Source organism: Haematobia irritans, chromosome 4 (assembly GCF_050003625.1).
Source record: "Haematobia irritans isolate KBUSLIRL chromosome 4, ASM5000362v1, whole genome shotgun sequence".
NCBI classification, from domain to species: Eukaryota; Metazoa; Arthropoda; class Insecta; order Diptera; family Muscidae; genus Haematobia; species Haematobia irritans.
The window spans coordinates 51,489,675-51,514,019 of record NC_134400.1 but is presented as its reverse complement, the minus strand read 5'-3'; the positions used below and the strand labels follow the sequence as shown (position 1 = coordinate 51,514,019).

Below are 24,345 nucleotides of genomic sequence, written 5' to 3'. Positions count from 1 at the left end.
TGAATTGATCTATTGTCAACTCCAATATTGTTCTTCAAACTACGAAATTTTCTTCAACAATTCAAAACAAAAAATAATAATAAATAAATAGCTATGTCTAATAAAACTTCTTGAATATTTACTTATTTTGTCGTATCGGCGTGATAGCGGAATTTGTAATATAGTTTAGGTAAAAATTTTCCGCATTTTGAGTTCACATTTTTTTAAGTGTATAAATGACAAAACCATTTTCAACAAGGATCTTGTCTTTACTCATCTACGTACAATGTTTGGATAATTTCTCCTTAAATTATTCACACATTATGTGTAAAAAATTAAGTACGTCAATTTTTTCCGTTATAAATTTTTGAGGCGAAAATTTTAAAATTTCCTGGGGGAAATTCCTAGAGCTCCGCCAATCACTTCAACAAAAATGATTCTAATTTTAAATTTAACATCGATCTTGTTTAGAGAATGTCTTTAGATATACACCTAATATATATAATTTAACGGAGATGATCTTAATAATTTACGATAGATTGGAATTTTTAACATTTTACATTCCCAGCAAATATCTTCGTATAGACATTCATGTATTTGAAAGGAAATTGTTATACTCGTATGTGATCTATGGTGATTTCGATGCTGCATATTGTAGTTTCGCTCCAAAGGTTGTCTCATTTTTATTTTTTTTTATTAGAAATGAAATCGAAGACCGAACTCATTGGAGAATATATACTACGAGAAATGGACCAACCCCAGGACTGGTTACGTTAAAGTGGCAGCCCGATTTATTTTCAGCCTATTCAGCCCAGGACCAGTAGAGGACTAGTCCTTGGTATGTATTGACCAGTTTCAATTCTGATCAAAACGGATGGAAGAAACCGGTCACTTTAACATGGGTTTGTCATTGACGGGGTAAATTTACTTTTTAGGACATGACTTGGACTCATTCCAAAGAACACATTCTAGGGCAACTTAGTAGGACTACCCCATATATTGGTCTTCATGAATCAATCTGGGAGAAATTCTAAGCAGCTTGTTTCGTTTGAGCATCCGAATATGTTTAACAATGGATTATTGTTTTTCAGTAAATGTGCAGATCGAATAAAATTTTAGTATCAAGAGAGTGTAGAACTCTGTTATTTACTTATTAAATTATTATTTATTATTAAAATCGTTATTATTCACATTATTATGAATGTATAACAAACTAGGCAACGAGAAACTTAAGAAATCAATAAGTTTTCTGAAAATTTAAATTTTGGAGTGGTTGGTACTAGTTATAGGACCGATAGAGGCAATTTGCTACAATTTCCCGTAGGATACTTATTTTAATTATTCCTCTAAAATATTGCGAATAATAGTTAGTCACCTTCAAAAGAGTGTCTATGAAAATATCTATAGCCGGTTTAACTTTATTTTAGTTAAACAAAAATTGTTTTTTGTTAAATTTAGCGAAATTTGAGAAAATTTTCCTGATTTTTCTTTGTTTAAAACAAATATATATATATATATATATATATATATATATATATATATATATATATATATATATATATATATATATATATATATATATATATATATATATATATATATATATATATATATATATATATATATATATATATATATATATATATATATATATATATATATATATATATATATATATATATATATATATATATATATATATATATATATATATATATATATATATCGAAGACCGAACTCATTGGAGAATATATACTACGAGAAATGGACCAACCCCAGGACTGGTTACGTTAAAGTGGCAGCCCGATTTATTTTCAGCCTATTCAGCCCAGGACCGGTAGAGGACTAGTCCTTGGTATGTATTGACCAGTTTCAATTCTGATCAAAACGGATGGAAGAAACCGGTCACTTTAACATGGGTTTGTCATTGACGGGGTAAATTTACTTTTTAGGACATGACTTGGACTCATTCCAAAGAACACATTCTAGGGCAACTTAGTAGGACTACCCCATATATTGGTCTTCATGAATCAATCTGGGAGAAATTCTAAGCAGCTTGTTTCGTTTGAGCATCCGAATATGTTTAACAATGGATTATTGTTTTTCAGTAAATGTGCAGATCGAATAAAATTTTAGTATCAAGAGAGTGTAGAACTCTGTTATTTACTTATTAAATTATTATTTATTATTAAAATCGTTATTATTCACATTATTATGAATGTATAACAAACTAGGCAACGAGAAACTTAAGAAATCAATAAGTTTTCTGAAAATTTAAATTTTGGAGTGGTTGGTACTAGTTATAGGACCGATAGAGGCAATTTGCTACAATTTCCCGTAGGATACTTATTTTAATTATTCCTCTAAAATATTGCGAATAATAGTTAGTCACCTTCAAAAAAGTGTCTATGAAAATATCTATAGCCGGTTTAACTTTATTTTAGTTAAACAAAAATTGTTTTTTGTTAGATTTAGCGAAATTTGAGAAAATTTTCCTGATTTTTCTTTGTTTAAAACAAATATATATATATATATATATATATATATATATATATATATATATATATATATATATATATATATATATATATATATATATATATATATATATATATATATATATATATATATATATATATATATATATATATATATATATATATATATATATATATATATATATATATATATATATATATATATATATATTTGTTAAAGATAAATAGGACATGGTTAAAAAAAATAACCATCGCAAAAAAAATCTTGCTTGTAGTATACAATTGTAAATATCCTTGTTTAAAAACAGATCTGGGGTTTTAACCAATGTTGGCAGATAAACCGTCTTCTATGAATTATTCTCATCGACTAATATATAAAATTTCGCCTCCTACAGGATCTATGAAGTAACAACTATGCTAAGTGTAAACACTCTCAAATTTCCTTAATGAAAATCCTTTTCACAATTTATTTCCTCATATTTGAGCAGTGTCCCTAACTGTGCCGAAATAAAAACTACATCCCTAATTCTATAGAGAAGTTACTAGGTGATGGACGATGTTGGCCTGTGATATTTTTGTTCGAGTCTTTGTTTCCATCCGTTTTGTTGTTGGTTATGGCATAGTGTGCACTGTATATTCGCCGGTAGGCTATGTACTGACATACGAAATAGCAACAACCGCAACACAAACCCTAAGTAACTCAAGTAAATATCCGATTTTATATCTCTTTTTCCGTGTCTCCCTTGTAAAGGGATGGACAATAAAACTCAAGAGAAGGTTTGCTACAGAATCGAGAATGAGTGAATGTGCAATTTGAACAATTTAGTTCATAGGAGAGAGAGGCCATGGGGATGAAGTTAATGTTGCCGCTGTAGTTCACGTTGACGAGGTTCTCAGCTGTTTTCGGCCTTTCTGAGTGTTTTCAATGTAAAAATAAATAGATGTACACTCACACTCATATATGTAGATAGGGGTGTTCATATGTTTATATTTCAATATTCAACTAATTTTACATTACACAGGCTTACAAAAGATGTTGTTTGTGGCCATGCAATACACATCCATTATATAGACGCAGAGAAGGAAAATGATGATAAGTTTGGGCTAATACCGTGTTTCCACGGTAAACGTAGAATATTTTTGTCGCAAAAATATTGTTTTTTCGACAAAAATAACATGCTTGCCGAGAATATAAAATATTTACAAAAATTGCTTTTCAAACATGTTGGGTCCTTGTCTGAGTGTAGTCTATCAAAATGTAGTCTTGTTTTTGAAGGCTACCTTAGGATGGGTTAAAGGCGTTGATGAATATCCTATTTTTCGAACAAAAATATCCGTTTCGCCTATGAGAAATTCGGCCGTAAGATAATTCAATTTGGCCCATAGGCACTTCATTCCAACATAAAATCCTCGCAACAAGGTTTCTTTTGAGATCCAAGAACGGAATATAGTCATTAGCGGCTAGATCTGGAGAATTTGGAGGGCGCGGAAGAGATTCGAAGGCCAATTATTTGATTTTTCATCGTTTTAACGGTGGTTGCGGTTTGTTTTTCAACGATTTGCTTGCATCAAACTATCCAGTGACGCTATGTGGTAGTAGGTGATAATCTACATATTGGTATTGATTTCGTGCCAAAGAAACTGAGAATCTAAGAACATTTCAATCAAAATTCACATATAATTTCCGTTTTGCGTACTTGATAATGGAAACAAATTTGATTTTATTTGTTTCGTGTACTTTTGGAATTGAAGACCTTTAACCTCAATTCAAGTTCAGACTAGATATCAAGTATAAATTATGGCATGCGTTGAAATAAATTCCTGAAAGCCACCTCCTATTTTTGAATAATTTTTAGCTTTATAGTAAAGTTACCAAAAACAATATTGAAGATTTTCTCCTATGTTTTTAGAACAAATTGACACTATATCGATAGAATTCTCTTTTATGTAAATACACCTAGACCTCGCTTTACGTCGTTTCGTTTTGCGTTGTTTCGAAGTTGCATCGCTGCTGAATTAGTACTAGTTTTCACTTTGCGTCGTTAGTTTTTCGAAGTTGCGTTTTTATCGTTGTTATCTGTCTCCAATCTTTGCATGATTTGCCATAGAAATTCATAATTCACTTTGCGTCGTGTTTTTTTTTTGGAACGTATCTGCTACGCAAAGCGAGGTCTAGGTGTATACCCATATTAAAGTCTATAATTATATTCTATCAGCAACATAAGATGTTTACAAAGAATCCCCTTCTTACTCGCTAACACTTTTTCATCAGTTTCATTGAGAATAATTTTTCTCCATGTGGTTTTTGGTCGTCCTGTGCTGCGCGTTCTCTGTGGGTTCCAATTCATTGTTTCATGGCATATAGCATCAAAATGCTAAACCACTTAGTGGTCAGGGTATAATAAGTTTGATTTGAAATTGTCTTTGCCCACCAAATAGTCTAAGTGAGCCTGATACATCGGTCTGCCACCTAACCTAACCTAGAGTGACCCTCAGGCACCGATTGATTTAACACAAGCGTTATAAATTTTGTTTTTTTTTTTAGTTCTAGATATTAATTAAGTTGCAGTATGCCCTTCTGGCTTTTTGAATGGGCATATCAATATCATCAGTCGTTACGCCGCTCTGATTGATGTTGCTGCTCAGATAGCAGAAGTTAGTGACATTTTCAATGGGTTTCTCGTTTAGATAAAATGTAGGGATTAGATTTGATTTAACAAGCATACCCTTCGATTTATCTGCATGTGTAAGCTGCGTGCAAAAATGCGACTTTTGGCCAAGGAAAAGCCGGTCGGAATGTTAAGCAATAGTCTCGAAATGTTTGTGCTTAAAGGTATAGTCTCACCTCGGTTTTCCAGCAAAACACTAAATTAAAATTGCAAATATATATGAAAACGATTCTATTTTTATCAAGTCTTGTCAAATTTTGAATGGAAACGATCTAAGGCAATGATTGCGAAACATTTAATATTTCTAAGTAATTGGTTCAAAAAGAGTTTTTGTTAGAAATGTTTGAGGTTCTTTTGATACGAAATTTATGGAATTTTCGAGATTTATATTTGGCGTTTTGGGAATTTTGAGCAAGTGTGTGAGCAGTTTGGAAGTTGGTTTTCAGCTTGCAAATTGAACATGGTACTTACCTTAAGGTAATATTTTTTCCAGTATGGTCATTAATTATTTTTAAGCTAGGTTAGGTTATAGAGGATGACAACAATTATTGGATCGAATTGTTGTCCACTTAGACCACTATAGGTACGTCGTCATTCCTGAGGAATCCTGAAGTGGTCTCCACTAAAGTCGCTCAAGAATTTCCATATATACGTATTCCTTAAAGCTACACTCTCGCAGATCGGTGAGGACCTGAAAGGAAAATGAGCCCAGCATCTTGTATTTTCTAAAGGATAATGCTGGACACTGGCACAGGACAGGACAGGACAAACACCATCTGCAAATGTAATCACCTTTGAGGCCATTTCTTACTATATTTTTCCCAAGAGTGTTATGCTCTTTCAATACGAAATGTGAGTCGTATCTGGCTGCTCAAAGTATTTTGATAGCTGTAGATATTTAAATCATAAATATTTGATTACAAAATTCGCAGTTATTGTGTTCAGATTACAACCGCTTATGTTATTTTCACCACGTATGGTGCTACTGGGCCGTAGTGTAGAGTAATTTGCGTTGTTTTGTTCTCTTTTACAAACCTGTTTTTTTATAAATTAATTGTTCCTATTTTACGGGCTCTGAAATAGAATGCCCAGGAGAAAAAGATCAGCATTTCTACGCTTTCTTTGCTTTTTTGAAACAGCACTCCTTTAGCTCGAATACAGGTTCTTCAGTAACTCTTGCATCTACCCAATACCACCAACAAAATCCGCTTTCTCTCAAACAAAATGAGGGGTGTTACGTTGGATGGCGAAAAGGGTCTTAGAATCTGCATTAATAATTTTTTCGACAGGAAATCGATTTTTTCGAAATGGCTTGGAAAGTGAGAAGAGTTCATAAACAGTACGTGGAATACATAACTGATTAATTTATTATTATAATTATTGTTAGTGTTTTTGATTTCAGCTTAAAACCATGCTGCAAGTAGAGGATGCTGATGAGGAATGTGGTAATTCCGAAACGTGCGTCCATCCAACCATCTTGCAGTCTATAGGGCATTACCTAAATAAATTTGACAAACATTATTTTCCTCTGTTGGTTAAGCTACACTTGTAGTTTAGTCAATGCATGGTTTTAAGCTGAAATCAAAAACAATAACAATGATTAGTTAAAGAACAAAACCAACAATAACAAAACAAAACTATTGTTATTAGTTTTTTTTCTGTTTTTTTTTTTTAATAAATCTTTACGAACTTATATTACAGCCCAATATAATTATTAAAATTCAAATAATTTCATTGACTTTCTTCTAATGTTATAATCTAGAGAATTTTTATATTTATATAGAAAATTTTGTAATACAGTGTCTTATGGATTGAACATAGAACTTTTTCTTTTTTGTTGTTGCTTAGTGTATAGATATGTTTGTGGCCTGCTGCTGGCGTTGAATTGTTGTTCACCAGTAGTGTTTTTTTCTGTTTGTGGGCTATAGAACAAGACTCAGTCAGCGGTGGTGTACGTGCAACCTGAGCCAACACCAGTGGCTATTGAGCTAACAAGTGAGTGAATGAGTGTGTGAGCCGATTGTGCTGGCTGTGTGAGTAGTCAGGATTGTCAACGGCTATAAAAGGCTGCAGCAACTAACCGGCCGGAATAGTAGCTTCGTAGCACTGCTGTTGAACACACAATTTTCAGTCAATAGAAAACAACGGCCTTTTACACAACGGGCCCTCATCAAAATTTTCATCCCAAACAAAACGAAAAAGGCACATAATAAAAAAACATTTTTGTTCAACTCAAAAGCAATTACAAAACACATACAAAATTGTTACAACAGCAGACATTTTGTTAAAACATTTGTTTAGTTTTTTCTCTAATTATCAATATTATTTCGTTTTTCTTGAATTCGTTCGCTACAATTGTTAAATAAAACATATATATTTTTATCCTCAAGAAGCTCTTTATGCAACTACAACTTCTCACTATAAAAATCAAAGAAAATTATTTGGAAATAAGTTTTAGTGCAACAAAATAAAGTTATTCCAAGTTACTGGAAAAAAGTGTTGAAATTAATAAATAATAAACTTTATGTTGAGTAAAGAGAATCGTCAACACAGTGAGAAGTAAGGACGTTATGAACTTTTGAGAATACAAAATTTCCTTGAGGAAAAGTGCCGTATTTTGTTGTCAAGAGGAAGGCAGGAGGCCAGGCTATGCGACAGTAGAAAGATCCCACAAGGAAACTGTCTATGCAACACCCCACCCCCGCCTATCCCAGAATAAAATAAAAAATAATAATAATTGTGATATATTTAATTAAACACAAAAAGCAAGTTAATTTTGTTAAATAATTCAAAGACTTTGCTTCGTTCGTTCGTTTTCGTGTTTTTTGTTTTACGGTAAATTATTTACAAATGAAAATGGAGGTGTTATCCGTACAAAATCAATATCCTGCTCATTTTGCTCTAGCTACAGGTAAGTTTTGTTGTTAAGAAGCATCAAATCATTGAAACTTTAACTCTATACCAAACATCCTGTATCACCTTCCCATTAACCCTATGTCCTCCTCATACTGCTGGTTACTTAATGGAGGAGGTGGAGGAAGTTGTATACACTACCTCTTTCGTTGGATAGATACAGAATTGGTGGAAAAAATGTATCTGGTGATGTTTTGTTGTTTTTCTATAGTTTGTGTTTAAATGTTTAGGCCATAATTTGGTAGGCTACAAAAAACAAAATAAAACGAACATAGTCGTCGACTGCGACGACCAACCAGTAACAGCAAGTTTACCAATCGACACCCTTTCCATCTGACTAACTAACAAATAAACATATGAGCTGAGGCAAAACAACAACTGATTTCCAGCTGTGCTATCAGCTGGAAACAAGTTTTTCCACTTTATTGTTGTCATTCGTTTGCCCCTCTCATCCTATATTACACCACCTTCACCGCCCCTAAAGAGACAGAGTTGTATGCCTTTAAGCTCTTGAAGGCGGCTGTTGTGTAGGTATCTCTTGTGTATTGTATTGCCTTTGCCTAACCGGCCCCTACACACTCATATAAACTCATACTGATTTCCTTTATACAAATGTTGACTATTACTTCTTAAATGCTTCATTTTCTCAACTTCATTGCAGAGAGGGAGAGATATTGAGAGAGAGAGAGAGTATATTAAGTAATACCATAAACTCTCTCAGTTAGTATGAGTGATAACTTGTAGCTCTCATATATTGAGTTAGTACATTGCAATGAGTGGACTATTCAAGTTATTTGTAGAAATTGTTGAAAATTTATTTAGTCTTAACTGGCCAAACAGCCTGTGAAGATGGTGGTGACAGGTATTATGGTTTATTTGTTACAAATAGTTTTTTTTATTTAACGAATTTTATGAATTTCAATTGAGAATACGTATATGTCAGTTGCAAAATTATGGAATTATAGGATATTAACACAAAAGTTGGAAAAAATTACAAAAATATACAAAGAAAAAATAATTTGCTATGTCTTAAAGGAAAACCTTGATTTTCAAAAATTTTAAGATAGTCATCATACAGGGAATTATTATAATTATTACAAATATTTTTGTTAACAGGTTTGTGTTTTTTTGATTATATTTTTTGTGAATCTAAAAAAATGGGGAATAATTACGGGTCATAGTTACAATTTAGATTAATGTAAAAATTAATATATCTTTCAATTGAAAATTCCTATTTGTATTAATAAATATTAGTAACAATAATAGAATTAGGATTACAATGAAGAATTATAGTTATAGTTTCTATTTTTATTCTACCTTTTACTAGGTCCAATATTTATTTTAAAAATAAAAATTTTATTCTAGTTCACACTTAAAAAAGATCACACCCTCCAGGGAAATTATTAGGTTTTATTTCATAATTTTCCAATATGAGAATGTTTCCTCGACTTTAACCTTTTTTGTGTGCGCTAGTTAAATGAACTAATAAAGTAAAATTTACTAAATTCGTATTTCCCACAAAACAGTTATGAATTTTCTAAAATTTGTAAAGTAGATAATTTGCTTTTGTTCGATCTCTTTTGTATCAGAATTTTTCTACGATCTCAAACTTGAAAAATTTTTTTCAATTTGAATTCGCAAATTTTACCAAAACTTAGTCCACCATGAACTTCGTAAAACATTTTTGCAATTTCTAACTCGAAATTTCTTTAGCAGATGGGAGAAAATAATTTGGCTAAAATTTTTTTGTGATATCAGCGGTTTTAATACAGTTTAGTTAAAATTTTCTACAATTTAAATTCAAAGTGATGTACATTGCATTTTTTATATCGTTGTTCACAAATTATTTTACCCATGAAAATTGCGTAATTAAAACATATGTAATAGTGGAGTTAAATTTTCTGGATACTTAAAAATCTAGAACAATGGGTTTTTGGTACCAACCCGCATGACACAGTTGTAATTGTGATATGAAATTAACATTGAAAAATCCCTTATTATATCCATGGATTTTTTTTCTCTAAAATTAAATTTTTGATTTTTATGGAAGAATAATTTATTTAAATAAAATTGAAATATACATATATACATATTGTAAATAAATAATATTTTGTTTTTGCTATTTTTCGTAACAATAATTGTTTATCAAGAGAAAATAAAGCACAGTTTCTGCTCTTCCCCTCTTCCGTATATTGGGAATCGCATGAATTTCTTTTTCTTATAACGAAAAAAATAAGTTATTCTGGGACTTAAATCCAATTTCAATTAAAAAACTTGTTAAAGAAAATATCTCGAAACGAAATGTATTAATTTATCTTCAAAGAAAAAAACCTTCTAAAAGACAGTTGTATGTCTAAAGTTTCTTTGCTCAAAAAAAAAAAAAAAAAAAAAAAAAAAAATATATATATATATATATATATATATATATATATATATATATATATATATATATATATATATATATATATATATATATATATATATATATATATATATATATATATATATATATATATATATATATATATATATATATATATATATATATATATATATATATATATATATATATATATATATATATATATATATATGACTGGAACATGATTTTATATGTATACATATCTTATAAAACAGAAAAGTTACCTATAAATTCTATGAAAACTGAAAAACAAAATGTCTTATTTCTAATTTACAAAATCCATTTATATATAATGCTTATTTTTTGTTTTCTATTTTTCTCTATCAATTTCAGATTGGAAGAGTCAACTCACCCTATCTACACCCACACAGGGAGGTTCATTAAAATCTCAACCCTCATATAAATTCACAACACCCTTTAAGCCAATCCACCATATTCACCACACACATTCTCAGTATGGCAATAATAATAATAATAATAACAACAACAGCAATACCATTAACTACATTGGCAACAATAAAATACAGCAGAAGCAGCAGCAGTATAAAGCAAAAAACACCTTCAACTCCTCAAACAAATTGAACTGTGATACTACCACCACCACCAGCACCAACACCAATACCACAACAATTAACACATCCACAAATACTAATACTAATACAACATCAGCTTTACAAACAGCCGCTGTCCAGGAGCTATCATTGCGTCTATTGGAAGAATTGCGTGCTGCTAAATCTCGCCATTTGGCCTGTACTGAAGTATCGCTACCCTGTGATCTCACACCACGCATAGCGTTGGATATCTTACGTTTAGCCCGTGAAGAAACCCATGGCCTACGTGAATGTACAATCTATATTGAATTCGAAGATGAGCCGAATAATTCAAGGCGTATTGCCACACTTGATCTCAATCAGCAACGATTCGCTGGCGACCAGGCCTATGAGATCTATGTGATATTGCGTCAAGATCATCGAGGCTGGACATCGTTGCTGCCACAATTTATGAAGAATTTATCGCGCACCATAACAATAAGTCCCGACTTTAGTATAACCAAGCATAAGCCATACTCCAAGAGTTTGTGTTAGACACAGTGATAATAGAATATCTAACACACACAGATACACATACACCGATACATGAATAGTATACATATAAAATATATATATACACCAAGCGGATATGTAATGTTGGTAGGAAACAAATAATTATTAATTATTTTATAATTGACAAGAAAAAACAAAAACGAAAACAAATTTTAAACTACATTTTGAAATATTAATACACTCACAAAAAAATAGTTTTCTCTTCTTGGATATGGAATTTTGGACAAATTAAATTTTTTTTCCTTTGCAAAACGATTTTTTGGGAGATTTATGTGCCTTAAAAATATTTTAGCAAAAAAGGAAATTCAGTTTGTCTTAAATTTTATTTACTAGCAAAGAACTGTAATCCATAAAAAAGAAGGATCCAATTACGCTTACAAATATAAATGGTTCAAATCTATAGAGAGTTTGTTAAATAAAGCATTTTTTGCAAACATGAAAATAATTTTTCCATTTTCCATAAATGCTTTTTGTTTAGCAATAATTATTTTTGATCCAATTAAATTTGTAAATACAAAAAGGCAAGGTAAAATAGACATTTCATTAGTCCTAAACATGATATCTCTTTAAATGCACGCAAAGTTTTTTGTTTGATTTTTCTGAAACGAAATTTCAGAAATGGAAGAGAGATAAAGATTGGATAGAATTTGATTTTATAAATTTCGTTTCTGAAAAATCGTGCATGGTGTAAATTTCCGAAATCTCATCATCGTAAACTCTCACCTAATAATCCAAGACCAAACACCCCATACTGCATACATACCAACTACTATGATATATATATTTATATAGAAAAACAAAACAAAAGAAACAAACACCCACCTTTTAGATTTCTATTTTTTTTTTCAATGAATAACAAAAAAACAACCAAAAATCAAACAACCAACCCACTTGACTTGAATGCAATGCAAGTAAAAACAATCAACTGTTTTTTGGTCATATTTATTTTATTCGTTTCCTAAATTCTGGGGAAGTTTAGGGGTGTAATTATTAACTCTCCTAATTGGAATGTATAAGCATTTTTTATTTATATTAGGTCTGTTCGCGTGTTATCCCAATAAAAATTAAAATAACCAAAAACTGGTTATTTATACAGTGACCGAAAATACTTTGTAATATTAAAAAAAAATTGTCATTAATAATGATTCAATTTCAATAACAAATTTCTCTAATATTATAAAGTTTTTTTTCGTATGGGACAAACAATTCTTTTTTTTAACAACCACAATTATAAACATTTGTTCAAACTAGATTTTAATAATTTATTTTTGTTTATTATAATTAATAATTTCGTTTTCTTCATACCTATCAAATTTGTTTCCAAATGTTCTAATTTTCGTTGAATTAATTGATTTTTTGTTACGAAATTAGTTATGATATAATATTACAAACCGTTGTGTTTTTTTGCATCATACAAAGACTAGAAACCCCCAACGTTTTTATCCAAAATGGAAATTTTTCTCAGATCTTTGATGTGATTGTCTAATTAAAAAAAAAAAATATATATATACAAAACATCTATAAAGGAAACGAAATGAAGTATTTGCCAAGATCTCCAACTCATTAAAATGTGATACTGATTAAGTTGCTTAGGTTAAGATTATTAAATAGAAAACAACAACAACAAATTAATTATACTAACAATTACAATTAACAAACAAAAACATAACAGCCATGGCCACCATGGCTTCTTAGAGAGGGTTTTGTTTGCCCTGGATTTGTAAGATGAAGATGATACAAAGTGTATAACAAAGAAGGCGAAATTCAAAATTCATTTAATTCTAGGTATTAATTAGGCTTAAAACAAAATTAACGACATAAATCAGATAAACTCAAGGCTGCATTACTGGCTTAATGTTAGGTCCTTAATCAATTAATTTTGAAAACAAAAAAAAAAAAAAAAAAAAAAAATTGTGAACTTGAAAACCAATTAACTGCGATATGTGAAAACGTCTTGATATCAAATTTCAAATTTAATGATACAAAGAAAATAAAAATTGAAAATTTTTTTAAAAAATATGATACAAAACAAAACCCTCCCTCCCCTTAACATTTCACAAGATGGAAACATTTGACAAAAAAATAATACATAAAAAAAAAACAACAAAAAACATACAAACATACAAAAAATATCTCTTAGATTATAAGATACTACAAAAAAAGGAAAAAACAAAAAAAAAAAAACAAATGGCATAACAAAAACCTATTTCACTAAAGATCCCTTTCCAAAGCAAAGAAAAATAAAAAATCAAACCAAGTCTCAACAATAAAAAAAAACATATTTATCTATGTGTTGTTATCAAACAGAAAAAAAAAAACAAGAAATATTAACAATTCAAGCAACCAAACAATCAAACAGACAGATAACAAAAATATACAGATAGACATACAGACATATCTAAGTACAACGGCAAATGCTACTCGTCTTAATTAATTAAAATGAAATAAACCAAACAACCCTTGAAAACAAAAAAAAAGCACAGGATTTTTTTTCTCCCTCATGTTAACACAAAAAATTCAAAAATAACCGAAAATTAAAAACAGAAAAAATATTCAAACAAAACAAATAATTAATCACGTAATTACAAACACCCTCTCAATTAAGGCATATTGTCTGGTTTATAAAGGGTGATTTGTTAAGAGCTTGATAACTTTTTTTTTAAAAAAAACGCATAAAATTTGCAAAATCTCATCGGTTCTTTATTTGAAACGTTAGATTGGTCCATGACATTTACTTTTTGAAGATAATTTCATTTAAATGTTGACCGCGGCTGCGTCTTAGGTGGTCCATTCGGAAAGTCCAATTTTGGGCAACTTTTTCGAGCATTTCGGCCGGAATAGCCCGAATTTCTTCGGAAATGTTGTCTTCCAAAGCTGGAATAGTTGCTGGCTTATTTCTGTAGACTTTAGACTTGACGTAGCCCCACAAAAAATAGTCTAAAGGCGTCAAATCGCATGATCTTGGTGGCCAACTTACCGGTCCATTTCTTGAGATGAATTGTTCTCCGAAGTTTTCCCTCAAAATGGCCATAGAATCGCGAGCTGTGTGGCATGTAGCGCCATCTTGTTGAAACCACATGTCAATCAAGTTCAGTTCTTCCATTTTTGGCAACAAAAAGTTTGTTAGCATCGAACGATAGCGATCGCCATTCACCGTAACGTTGCGTCCAACAGCATCTTTGAAAAAATACGGTCCAATGATTCCACCAGCGTACAAACCACACCAAACAGTGCATTTTTCGGGATGCATGGGCAGTTCTTGAACGGCTTCTGGTTGCTCTTCACTCCAAATGCGGCAATTTTGCTTATTTACGTAGCCATTCAACCAGAAATGAGCCTCATCGCTGAACAAAATTTGTCGATAAAAAAGCGGATTTTCTGCCAACTTTTCTAGGGCCCATTCTCTGAAAATTCGACGTTGTGGCAGATCGTTCGGCTATTCATGATGAAATGTCAAAGCATACTGAGCATCTTTCTCTTTGACACCATGTCTGAAATCCCACGTGATCTGTCAAATACTAATGCATGAAAATCCTAACCTCAAAAGAATCACCCTTTATATACATACCTATTTATATAAACGTATGTATGTATGTCTGTCTATCTATATATACATTTATATAAATGTGTTAATTTCCTTTTTTAAAATTGAATTGAAAATGATAATGATGTTCTTGGATGATCATTCTACTCACCCTCTGCTTCATTATTATTCTTCGTTATTATGTATTACTCTTATTATGTATGTATGTACGTGTTTTTTTATAATGATATATAATTACCATACAATATCATTACTTTTTTTATTATTAGTATTATGATTAATTACAATTAATTATAATCTAATTTTATTATTATTATTATTATTATTACAATTAAAAATTTAGGTTTTTTCCAATTTTAAACTGTGACATTAGATTTCAAACAAATTTGAAAATTTATAAAAAAAAATACAAACAAAACAAGAAAACACAAACAAACAAATCTATATATTAATAAAAAACAAACAAACTTGGTTTATAAAAGCAACAAAAAAATTTAGAATAACAAATTTGAAACAAATTGTATGAATTTTTTTATGAATTATTATTTATATTTTAGACTACAAAACAAAGAACTTTGCAAATAAAAACATTTTGTATATCTTCTGGCAATGCAATGGTAATGTTAGTGTTTGGCAGTACCAATCACACATCCATTGTTACCGAAGAAGAGAAAAGTATTAAAAAACAAATAATTATTATTGTGTTTCATTTTTCCCAGGGAGGGGTCTGTGTTTGGATATATGGTTTTAATGTGGTGATTGTAATAAAAATCGGTGTTGTCAGTATTGGGCATTTTCCTCCAAAGACAAATGGGATTGGGATACTGTGGGAAATTTCCACAAATTTGTGGATGTTTTTGGGTTTTTGCAGGTTTAATTAGAAAAGAAACACGAATCGTCACATTTAAAGACATTACTCCTCTTTATTCCACGACATATTATATGCCAAATGGAGAATTTGGGCCAGAAGCGGACACAGGATTTTACACAGAAAAAAATATCACCAACATTTTTCCAATTAAAAAGTTGATTGAACTTGAAAAATTTTCACTTAATAAATTAATTGATACAATTAACTTTTTCATCACGATAGAAACATTAGGTCAATTATTGAAAATTTTCAAATTTTTAATTAAAAAATTGTTTGATACAATTAACTTTTTAATCAAACTCGGAAGACTAAGGCTATGGTCACACTGGGGTCACCAAAATTAGTGTCAAACATTTTTCCAGAACCATTTTCCATATATCTTGATACGGTTTTCGGAAAATAATCCTATCATGATGTTATATATCCAATATAAACTAAATATCCCAGCAAAAAAAAGCGTCGCCAAAAAAGTAGTGAAAATGTTCTTTTTGGATCCGGAAGTAGTGCAAAATTGGCGCAGAAGCGATGAATTTAACATGGGCTTGTCATAGGACGGAAGTCCTCCATTTCAACAGCCGTTGCACTGAATTTGCATCACTTCTTTTGGTGCGATCCGGATTCAATGTTTTGGGTGTTAATTAAAAAAAATTGTGATATTTTGTCAAATAATAATTTTTAAAATTTTTTATAGTTTTTAATGGATTCTAATGCTTGTCTAACACGTTTGACATCAAATATTTTCAAAAATTCACAATTTTTCAGATCGGATTTAGCATTTTTATCGAGAAAAATTTAAATAATTTGTACCATTTTATGAATTCTTACTCTATTTTTCACCTTTTTGAAACAAAAAAGGTTAAAATTACCCATTAAAAATATGAAAAAATCTTGTTATAAAAAATTGAACAAAAAGAACTTCCTGTGTAATTAAAATACAGAACATCATTGGGAGTACATCTTCTGGAAGTGCTCTTAAAGGTGTGCCTTTGGAAGAACTTCCAAATTTTTTTGCTGGGATGTTTTCTGGTTTGGTTGAGGCAATGGATTCTTTTTTGAATTCTGGCAAATATTTGCCCAGTGTGACCACAGCCTAAGTCACTTAAAACGAAGTGATGATTTTTTTTTAATTTTTAACTAAAATGGTCTTTTCAATGGCTCTATTAACCATGTTCCTTAATCTATATCTGTCCATAAAGCTCGAAAAATAATTGTATAATTAGATATAATGCATTTGGACGTCAATTGCCTGTTTCGGTATCAGGCTAACATGTAATATACTAAAAATTTATTATAAACAAGCAATATTTTAATCAAACTAAAAACACCAATTCAGTTAAGAAAGTATTTAAAAATAGTTACGTTTTTAATGAAAAAATAATTGAGTTTTGCAATCAACATCAATTAAACTTTTAATTGAATGGATGGATGAAAGCGTCCCACTTTGAGGAGAAGTCAGAACAAGTACTTATATACGGCCGGGCGCAATCCAAGTACCCTCCACCACAGATTGCGTACATAGAAAAACATTTCACGAAAATGTTTCCAATAAAAGTCTGAGTTTTAAAAAATATTCAATTAAAAATTTAATTGATTCAAAAAATTTTTTAATTGAAATAAAAATCAAGCAGAACCAGTATATACGGCCAGGCCGAATCTTATGTACCCTCCACCATGGATTGCGTAGAAACTTCTACGAAAAACTGTCATCCACAATCGAATTATTTGGGTTGTGTTATCTTAAAACTTCTTAATATCGTTTTCTAAATTGTGAATTAGTCCATACGTGGTATATATTGACAAAAAAGGTATGTATAGGTAAGTCTACAAATAATTACGAATCGATATGGACTTTTGCACGGTACGTAGGGAAATATGGGGGTCGCTTATATGGGGGCTATATACAATTATGAACTTGATATAGACCAATTTTTGTTTCATTGGGGATCGATTTATCTGAGGGCAATGTAACTATAGACCGATATGGACCTAGTTAGGCATGGTTGTTAACGGCCATATACTAGCACAATGTACCAAATTTCAATTGACTCGGATGAAATTTGCTCCTCCAAGTGGCTCCAAAACCAAATCTCGGGATCGGTTTATATGGGGGCTATATATGATTATGGACTGATATGGAGCACTTTTGGCATGGATGTTAAATATCATATACTATCACCACGTACCAAATTTCAACCAGATCGGATGAATTTTGTTTCTCCGAAAGGCCAAATCTGGGGATCGGTTTATATGGGGGCTATATATAATTATTGTCCGATGTGGACCAATTTTTGCATGGGCATTAGAGACCATATGCTAATACCATGTACCAGATTTCAGCCGGATCGGATGAAATTTGCTTCCCTTAGAGGCTCCGCAAGCCAAATCGGGGGATCGGTTTATATGGGGGCTATATATAATTATTGACCGATGTGGACCAATTTTTGCATTGTTGTTAGAGACTATATACCAACACCATGTACCAAATTTCAGCCGGATCGAATGAAATTTGCTTCTCTTAGTGGCTCCGCAAGCCAAGAAAAGTGACCTTAGTTCAAAGATATACGAATTTAAGCGAGGGACCTAAATTTCCAAAATTTGTGTCCTAAATTTATTAGAAAAATTTTTTTGAAGCAAAGATTATAAACTTTATCTTAATTAAAATTTAATTTTTTAAAGAAATTTGTGCTTAGTAACCTGTAAATTGCGCATCCTAAAATTAAGGTTGCGTAATCTTTAATATTACGTAAATATTTTTTTCAGTGTAGATTTGGTTAAAGTAGCAGCCCGATTTGATTCAGGCTTACATAGACTATTCAGTCCATTGTGATAAGAAGTTACATACCTAAAAACGTTCCATATTTTAAAGAAGCCGCATGTTTTCTTTAAATCAGTATAAAAATACATAAGGGAAGGTGAACATCTTTGGATCCAAATAAATATTTTTTGAGTGCATGCAAAAATTATTTCATATCGGTCCATTATTATATATAGCCCCACACTGAAAAAAATATTTACGTGATATTAAAGATTACGCAACCTCAATTTTAGGATGCACAATTTACACACTATTAAGAACAAATTTCTTTGAAATAATGAAATTTTAATTAAAAGAAAGTTCATAATCTTTGCTTCAAATTTTTTTTTTCATTAAATTTAGAACACACATTTTGAAAATTTGTGTCCCTTCAACAAAGTTGAATGTCTTTAAACTAAGGCAAATTTTCCTTAAAGTAAAGAAACACATTTTTGATTTAAAGAAATCGTCCTTAATTTAACTGAAATATTGAATCTTTAGATTTAAGATAAAAACGCTTCAAATATAGGCTAAGACTTATTTTGAGGATTTAGCATCTTTGGTTTAAAGTTTTTCTGGCATTAAGAATTTTTTTTTTACTTCGAAGTATCCGTCATAATTTGGATTTTTAAACTGGTATTTGTTTGTACGTGCATAGCTTTATTAATATACCGGATAAATAGAATGAAAATTCGATAAATGAGATCTGTATACTAATTTTAATTTTATAGACCCAAGCCAGATAGGTGGCAAAAAGTTTTCTTACTTTAAAGAACCCGCGTCTTTGTATCGGAATCAATACCAAAATCCTTAAAGGAAGGTCAAAATCTTTGGATCCAAGTAAACTTTTTGCATATAAACCTACTCCCAAATTTGAGTTTTGAAGCCTCGTGGGGAGAGTAAAGCCCCCATATACACCGATCTTTTGATTTGAGTTCTTGGGCCTCCAGAAACCACAATATTTATCCGAATTACCTGGCCCACAAACACGTGTATCGAATTTAGTTTTACGTTGCATAATCCTTCATAATAAGTCCATATTTTCTCACTTTAGTACACACAAAAAAATATTTTTGTCTTCAATCACGAAATTAATGGAAATAATAGTATCAAAAAAATTATTGAAAGTCAGTTAAAAAATTAATTGCTCCAATTAAACAATTAATTGATACTATAGTTTTTGCGTTTAATTTTTGATTCAATTAATAAATTTGTTGAATCAATTAACGTTTTAGTTGATTCTTTTTTAAAAATCAATTAAGATCTTAATTGGAAAAATGTATTTTGAATTTCGCTTTATTTTCTTGATGATTGCGTTGGAAATTTAACATTTCTACCAGGAAAATAACTTCAGAAATATTATCCTACTCTTCGAATATGATCACGACAACCATGTTTGTGTAAAGATTTTTGATTCTGGGTATTTAATTGAGGCTCATTATCATTTAATGTAATCTCATTAAATATATTATAATATCATTAAATACAGTGAAACCGCTTAAATGTGGATTCCCACAGAAAAAAATATCTCCAAAATATTTCCGTTTAAAAAGTTGATTGAAGTTGAAATTTTTTTCAATTAATACGTTAATTGATGCAATTAACTGTTTAATCAAGTTAGAAATATTAAGTTAATCAAGTCAATAATTGAAATTTTAAAAATTTTAATTAAAAAATTAATTGATACAATTAACTATTTAATCAAACTCGGATGACTAAGTTAGCTAAAAAAATTGATTGATTGACATGTTTGTTTTAATTTTTAATTAAAAATTTATTCAAACAATCAATTGTTAATCACACTACAAACACTAAGTTAGTTAAGAAAGTAATTGAAAATAGTTTAAAATTAGTTGAGTTTTGCAAACAACATCAATTAAATTTTTAATTGAATCGATTAAAAATTAATTGAAATTTGCTAATGAAATCAATTACTTTTTTATCAAGTATTTTTTATGAACAATTAAAACTGCAATTGATACTATCAATTAAACAATTAATTGGATTAATTTCGTGATTGAATCAGAAGTTGTTTTTTGTGTGTATGGAGAAGTTAATTTGAATGTATTATATATTATACAACGTTTTCAGAGTGTCCACTGTATTTGTTTAAAATTGTATAAATAAAGTCAGGCATTCACTAGAATGGAAACATTTTCCTGGAATTACAATTCGCCAGCAATAAACATTGTCCTTTACCATTTGAATTGTTCAAATTTTTATTTGTGAACAAATATCTGGTTTGCATAGCCTCATAATGGTTACCATGGAGAGCTAGGACAATTATTTTAAGGACCTGCACACTCATACAAACACACACACACACACATAGACCACTGCAGATGTATGAAATCACTGAACAAACAGTTCGTCGTTAATGACAGTTACTAATGCGATTAAAATCGGTTCGTTAGCGCACAATCAGAATTAGAATCCAGACAATAATTACTTGTCATTAATATCACCGAAACATTTTGTGCAAATGCCAAATTAGACATGAATTTTGTGATTTGTCCACTTGCATGGAAGCAGAACAAATGTAATTTATTTATGACATTAAAATAATGAATTCATTAAATAAACAAAACAGTACAAACAAAAAAACAAACGCAGAATCTATAGAATAAGCAGTAATCATAGAACATAGCAAAGGCAAAGCAATAAAAAAAAGGAAATCACAATGAACGATACAAAATTTTATTTAGAACAATTAAGGTGAAAATTAAAATTCTGGTGCATATGTGCTACCACAATAATTGCTGGGATTTGTTTTGTGGTTGATATTTGGAGTTTTTTTTGAGTTTATTTTCCCCTATTATTTTTCTGGAAGGCTGCACATCTAAATGTTACAAATTTCATTAATTATTTAATCCGTCTAACCAAGTGTATATGCGACTAATGTCGATTAGTATATGCTCGCATAGAGCTATGATAACCATAATCATGTTATGCTTTAGAGCATTTAATGATCGTAAACTGAAACAAGTAGAAAGTTCTACTGAAGAATTACTTGGCTTGTGGTAGCACTTGTCGATGACAAGTGTTCACCACTGTGGTACATGGTATAATAAGTTTGTGCATTTGTATGTAACGCCGAGAAGGAGTAGTCATAGTATACCGATCGGTTTAGAATTAAATTCTGAGTCGATTTAGGGATGCCCGTCTGTCTATCTGTCTGTTGATGTATTTTTGTGTGTAAAGTCCAGCTCGCAGTTTAAGTCCAATCGTCCTCAAATTTGGCATAGGGTCTTTTCTCGTCTCAAAGACGATCCCTATTGATTTCATCGGTTCAGTTTTAGATATAGCTGCCATATATATTTATAACCGATGTGGTCATAAATGACGTATTTATTTTGCAGAATAACAGTCAAATCGGTTCAGATTCAGATATAGCTTTCATATATAGCTTTCGCCCGATTTACACTCCTATGGCCCCAGATGTCAATCTTTTGTTCCGAGTTACGTGAATTTTTGCACAGGGAGTAGAATTAACATTATAAAAATGCGTACCGACTTTGGTTGAAATCGGTTCAGATTTAGATATAGCTTCCATATATAGCCTTCGCCCGATTTACACTCCTATGGCCCCAGAGGCCAACGATTTACTCCGAGTTATGTGAAATTTTGCACAGGGAATAGAATTAACATTTTAAATATGCACACCGAATTTGGTTGAAATCGGTTCAGATTTAGATATAGCTCCCATATATAGCCTTCGCCCGATTTACACTCCTGTGGCCCCAGAGACCAAAGTTTGAGCCCGAGTTACGTAAAAGTTTGCACAAGGAATAGTAGTTTTGCACAGAGAGTAGAACTAACATTCTTGCTACACGTGCCAAATTTGGTCAAAATCGGTTCACATTTAGATATAACTCTCATATATATCTTTCGCCCGATTTAGATTCATACACCAAGAAAAAAGTGCTTTCGAAACTAAAGGAAAAAATGTTCATCAATTTAGTTTAGCCAATTTATGTCCACTAAGTTAAATTTTTGTTTAAAATAATAAAATTTACTTGCTTCAGTAAAAAATCCTAAACTGAAAGCAGTTAGGAATAGTTCATTAACTAAAATAAGGCATGGAATTTTACCAATACTGTTTTCTTCGCTGGGTATAAGAATTTACTACTGAACAAGAAAATTTTATTCACTGATTGCAAAGCACTCGTAAAAATAAACAAAATATGAACTAAAACCAAGTTTCCTCAAATTTAGTAAAATTTCTTATAAAATGATAATTCTGACTTCCTATATTATAAAAAGCTTATCATACATACGAATAACACTTGGCATAGAAAAATATTTTAGTTCATTCGTACTAGGTTAGGTTAGGTTAGGTTAAAGTGGCAGCCCGATTAAGATTCAGGCTCACTTAGACTATTCAGTCCATTGTGATACCACATTAACTAAAAGTACCTATTACATATGGGCACTTCTAGTTTTAACCGCTGAACCTTCTTGATTATTTTTCTTTGTTGAACCAACCAGATTGTTCCAAAAACATTAGCAGACTGCTTAAGTTAACGTTTTCCAGATCCGCCAGTAATCTGAAGCTATATGCTCCTAAAAGTTGCTTGCGCTTTACACAAAATGCAGGACACTCACACAAGAGGTGTTTAATTGATTCTTTTTCCTCCGCATCATGACAGCTCATACAATAGTCATTATACTTCGCGCCAATAGTTTTTGCAAAATCTCCTATCAGGCAGCGACCCGTTATAGCAGATATCAGGAGTGATATCTGACGTCTCGAGAACATTAGCATATCTAGTGTGCGGTTTAAGTTGAAATGGGGCCATATTTGCTTGGTGTCGTTACAACCCTTGCAATTCTCCCATCGAACATTTGCCATCATAACAGCCTTCTCACGCAGCATGAGCTTGCAGGTAGCTAGGGGCATACCAACAAATTCTAGTTCCCCTGGAATATGTAAGGTAGTCCCTAGCATTGCCAACTCATCGGCTTCGCAGTTCCCCGGTATGTTCCTATGGCCAGGCACCCATATTAGGTGAATATTGTACTGCTCAGCCATCTCATTGAGAGATTTGCGGCAATCGATGGCCGTTTTCGAGTTGAGGAACACAGAGTCCAAGGATTTTATTGCAGGTTGACTGTCTGAGTATATATTAATGCCCACATTTTTTGGAACATTACTTCTCAGCCAATTCGCCACCTCTCTTATTGCTAATATTTCAGCCTGAAAAACACTACAGTGATTAGGTAATCTTTTCGCTATTTGAAGTTCCAAATCATTAGAATATACTCCGAAACCCACTTGTCCATCCAATTTGGAGCCATCAGTGTAGAAATCTATATATTCTTTATTCCCCGGGGTCTGTGTGCACCACGCCTCACTGTTGGGGATTAGAGTCTCGAACTTTTTGTCGAAAAGTGGACTCGCCAAAGTGTAATCCACTACGTTAGGCACATCTGACATTGTTTTGAGGACAGAACTGTGACCGTAACCTTTTTCCGACCACAGCGATAGTTCGCGCAACCGCACAGCCGTTGTTGCAGCTGACTGTTTGGCCAAAATGTCTAAAGGCAATAGA

General features: G+C 31.1%; 1 protein-coding gene across 1 annotated transcript; it reads left to right on the top strand.

The window, feature by feature from the left end:
* Nucleotides 1–7,233: 7,233 nt before the first annotated feature.
* Nucleotides 7,234–15,821, top strand: LOC142237117 (uncharacterized). The gene is made up of 2 exons (XM_075308472.1): nucleotides 7,234–8,057; nucleotides 10,815–15,821. Exons 1-2 carry the CDS (start codon nucleotides 7,997–7,999, stop codon nucleotides 11,564–11,566), a joined length of 813 nt encoding a protein of 270 aa, XP_075164587.1. The 5' UTR covers nucleotides 7,234–7,996; the 3' UTR covers nucleotides 11,567–15,821.
* Nucleotides 15,822–24,345: the final 8,524 nt, after the last annotated feature.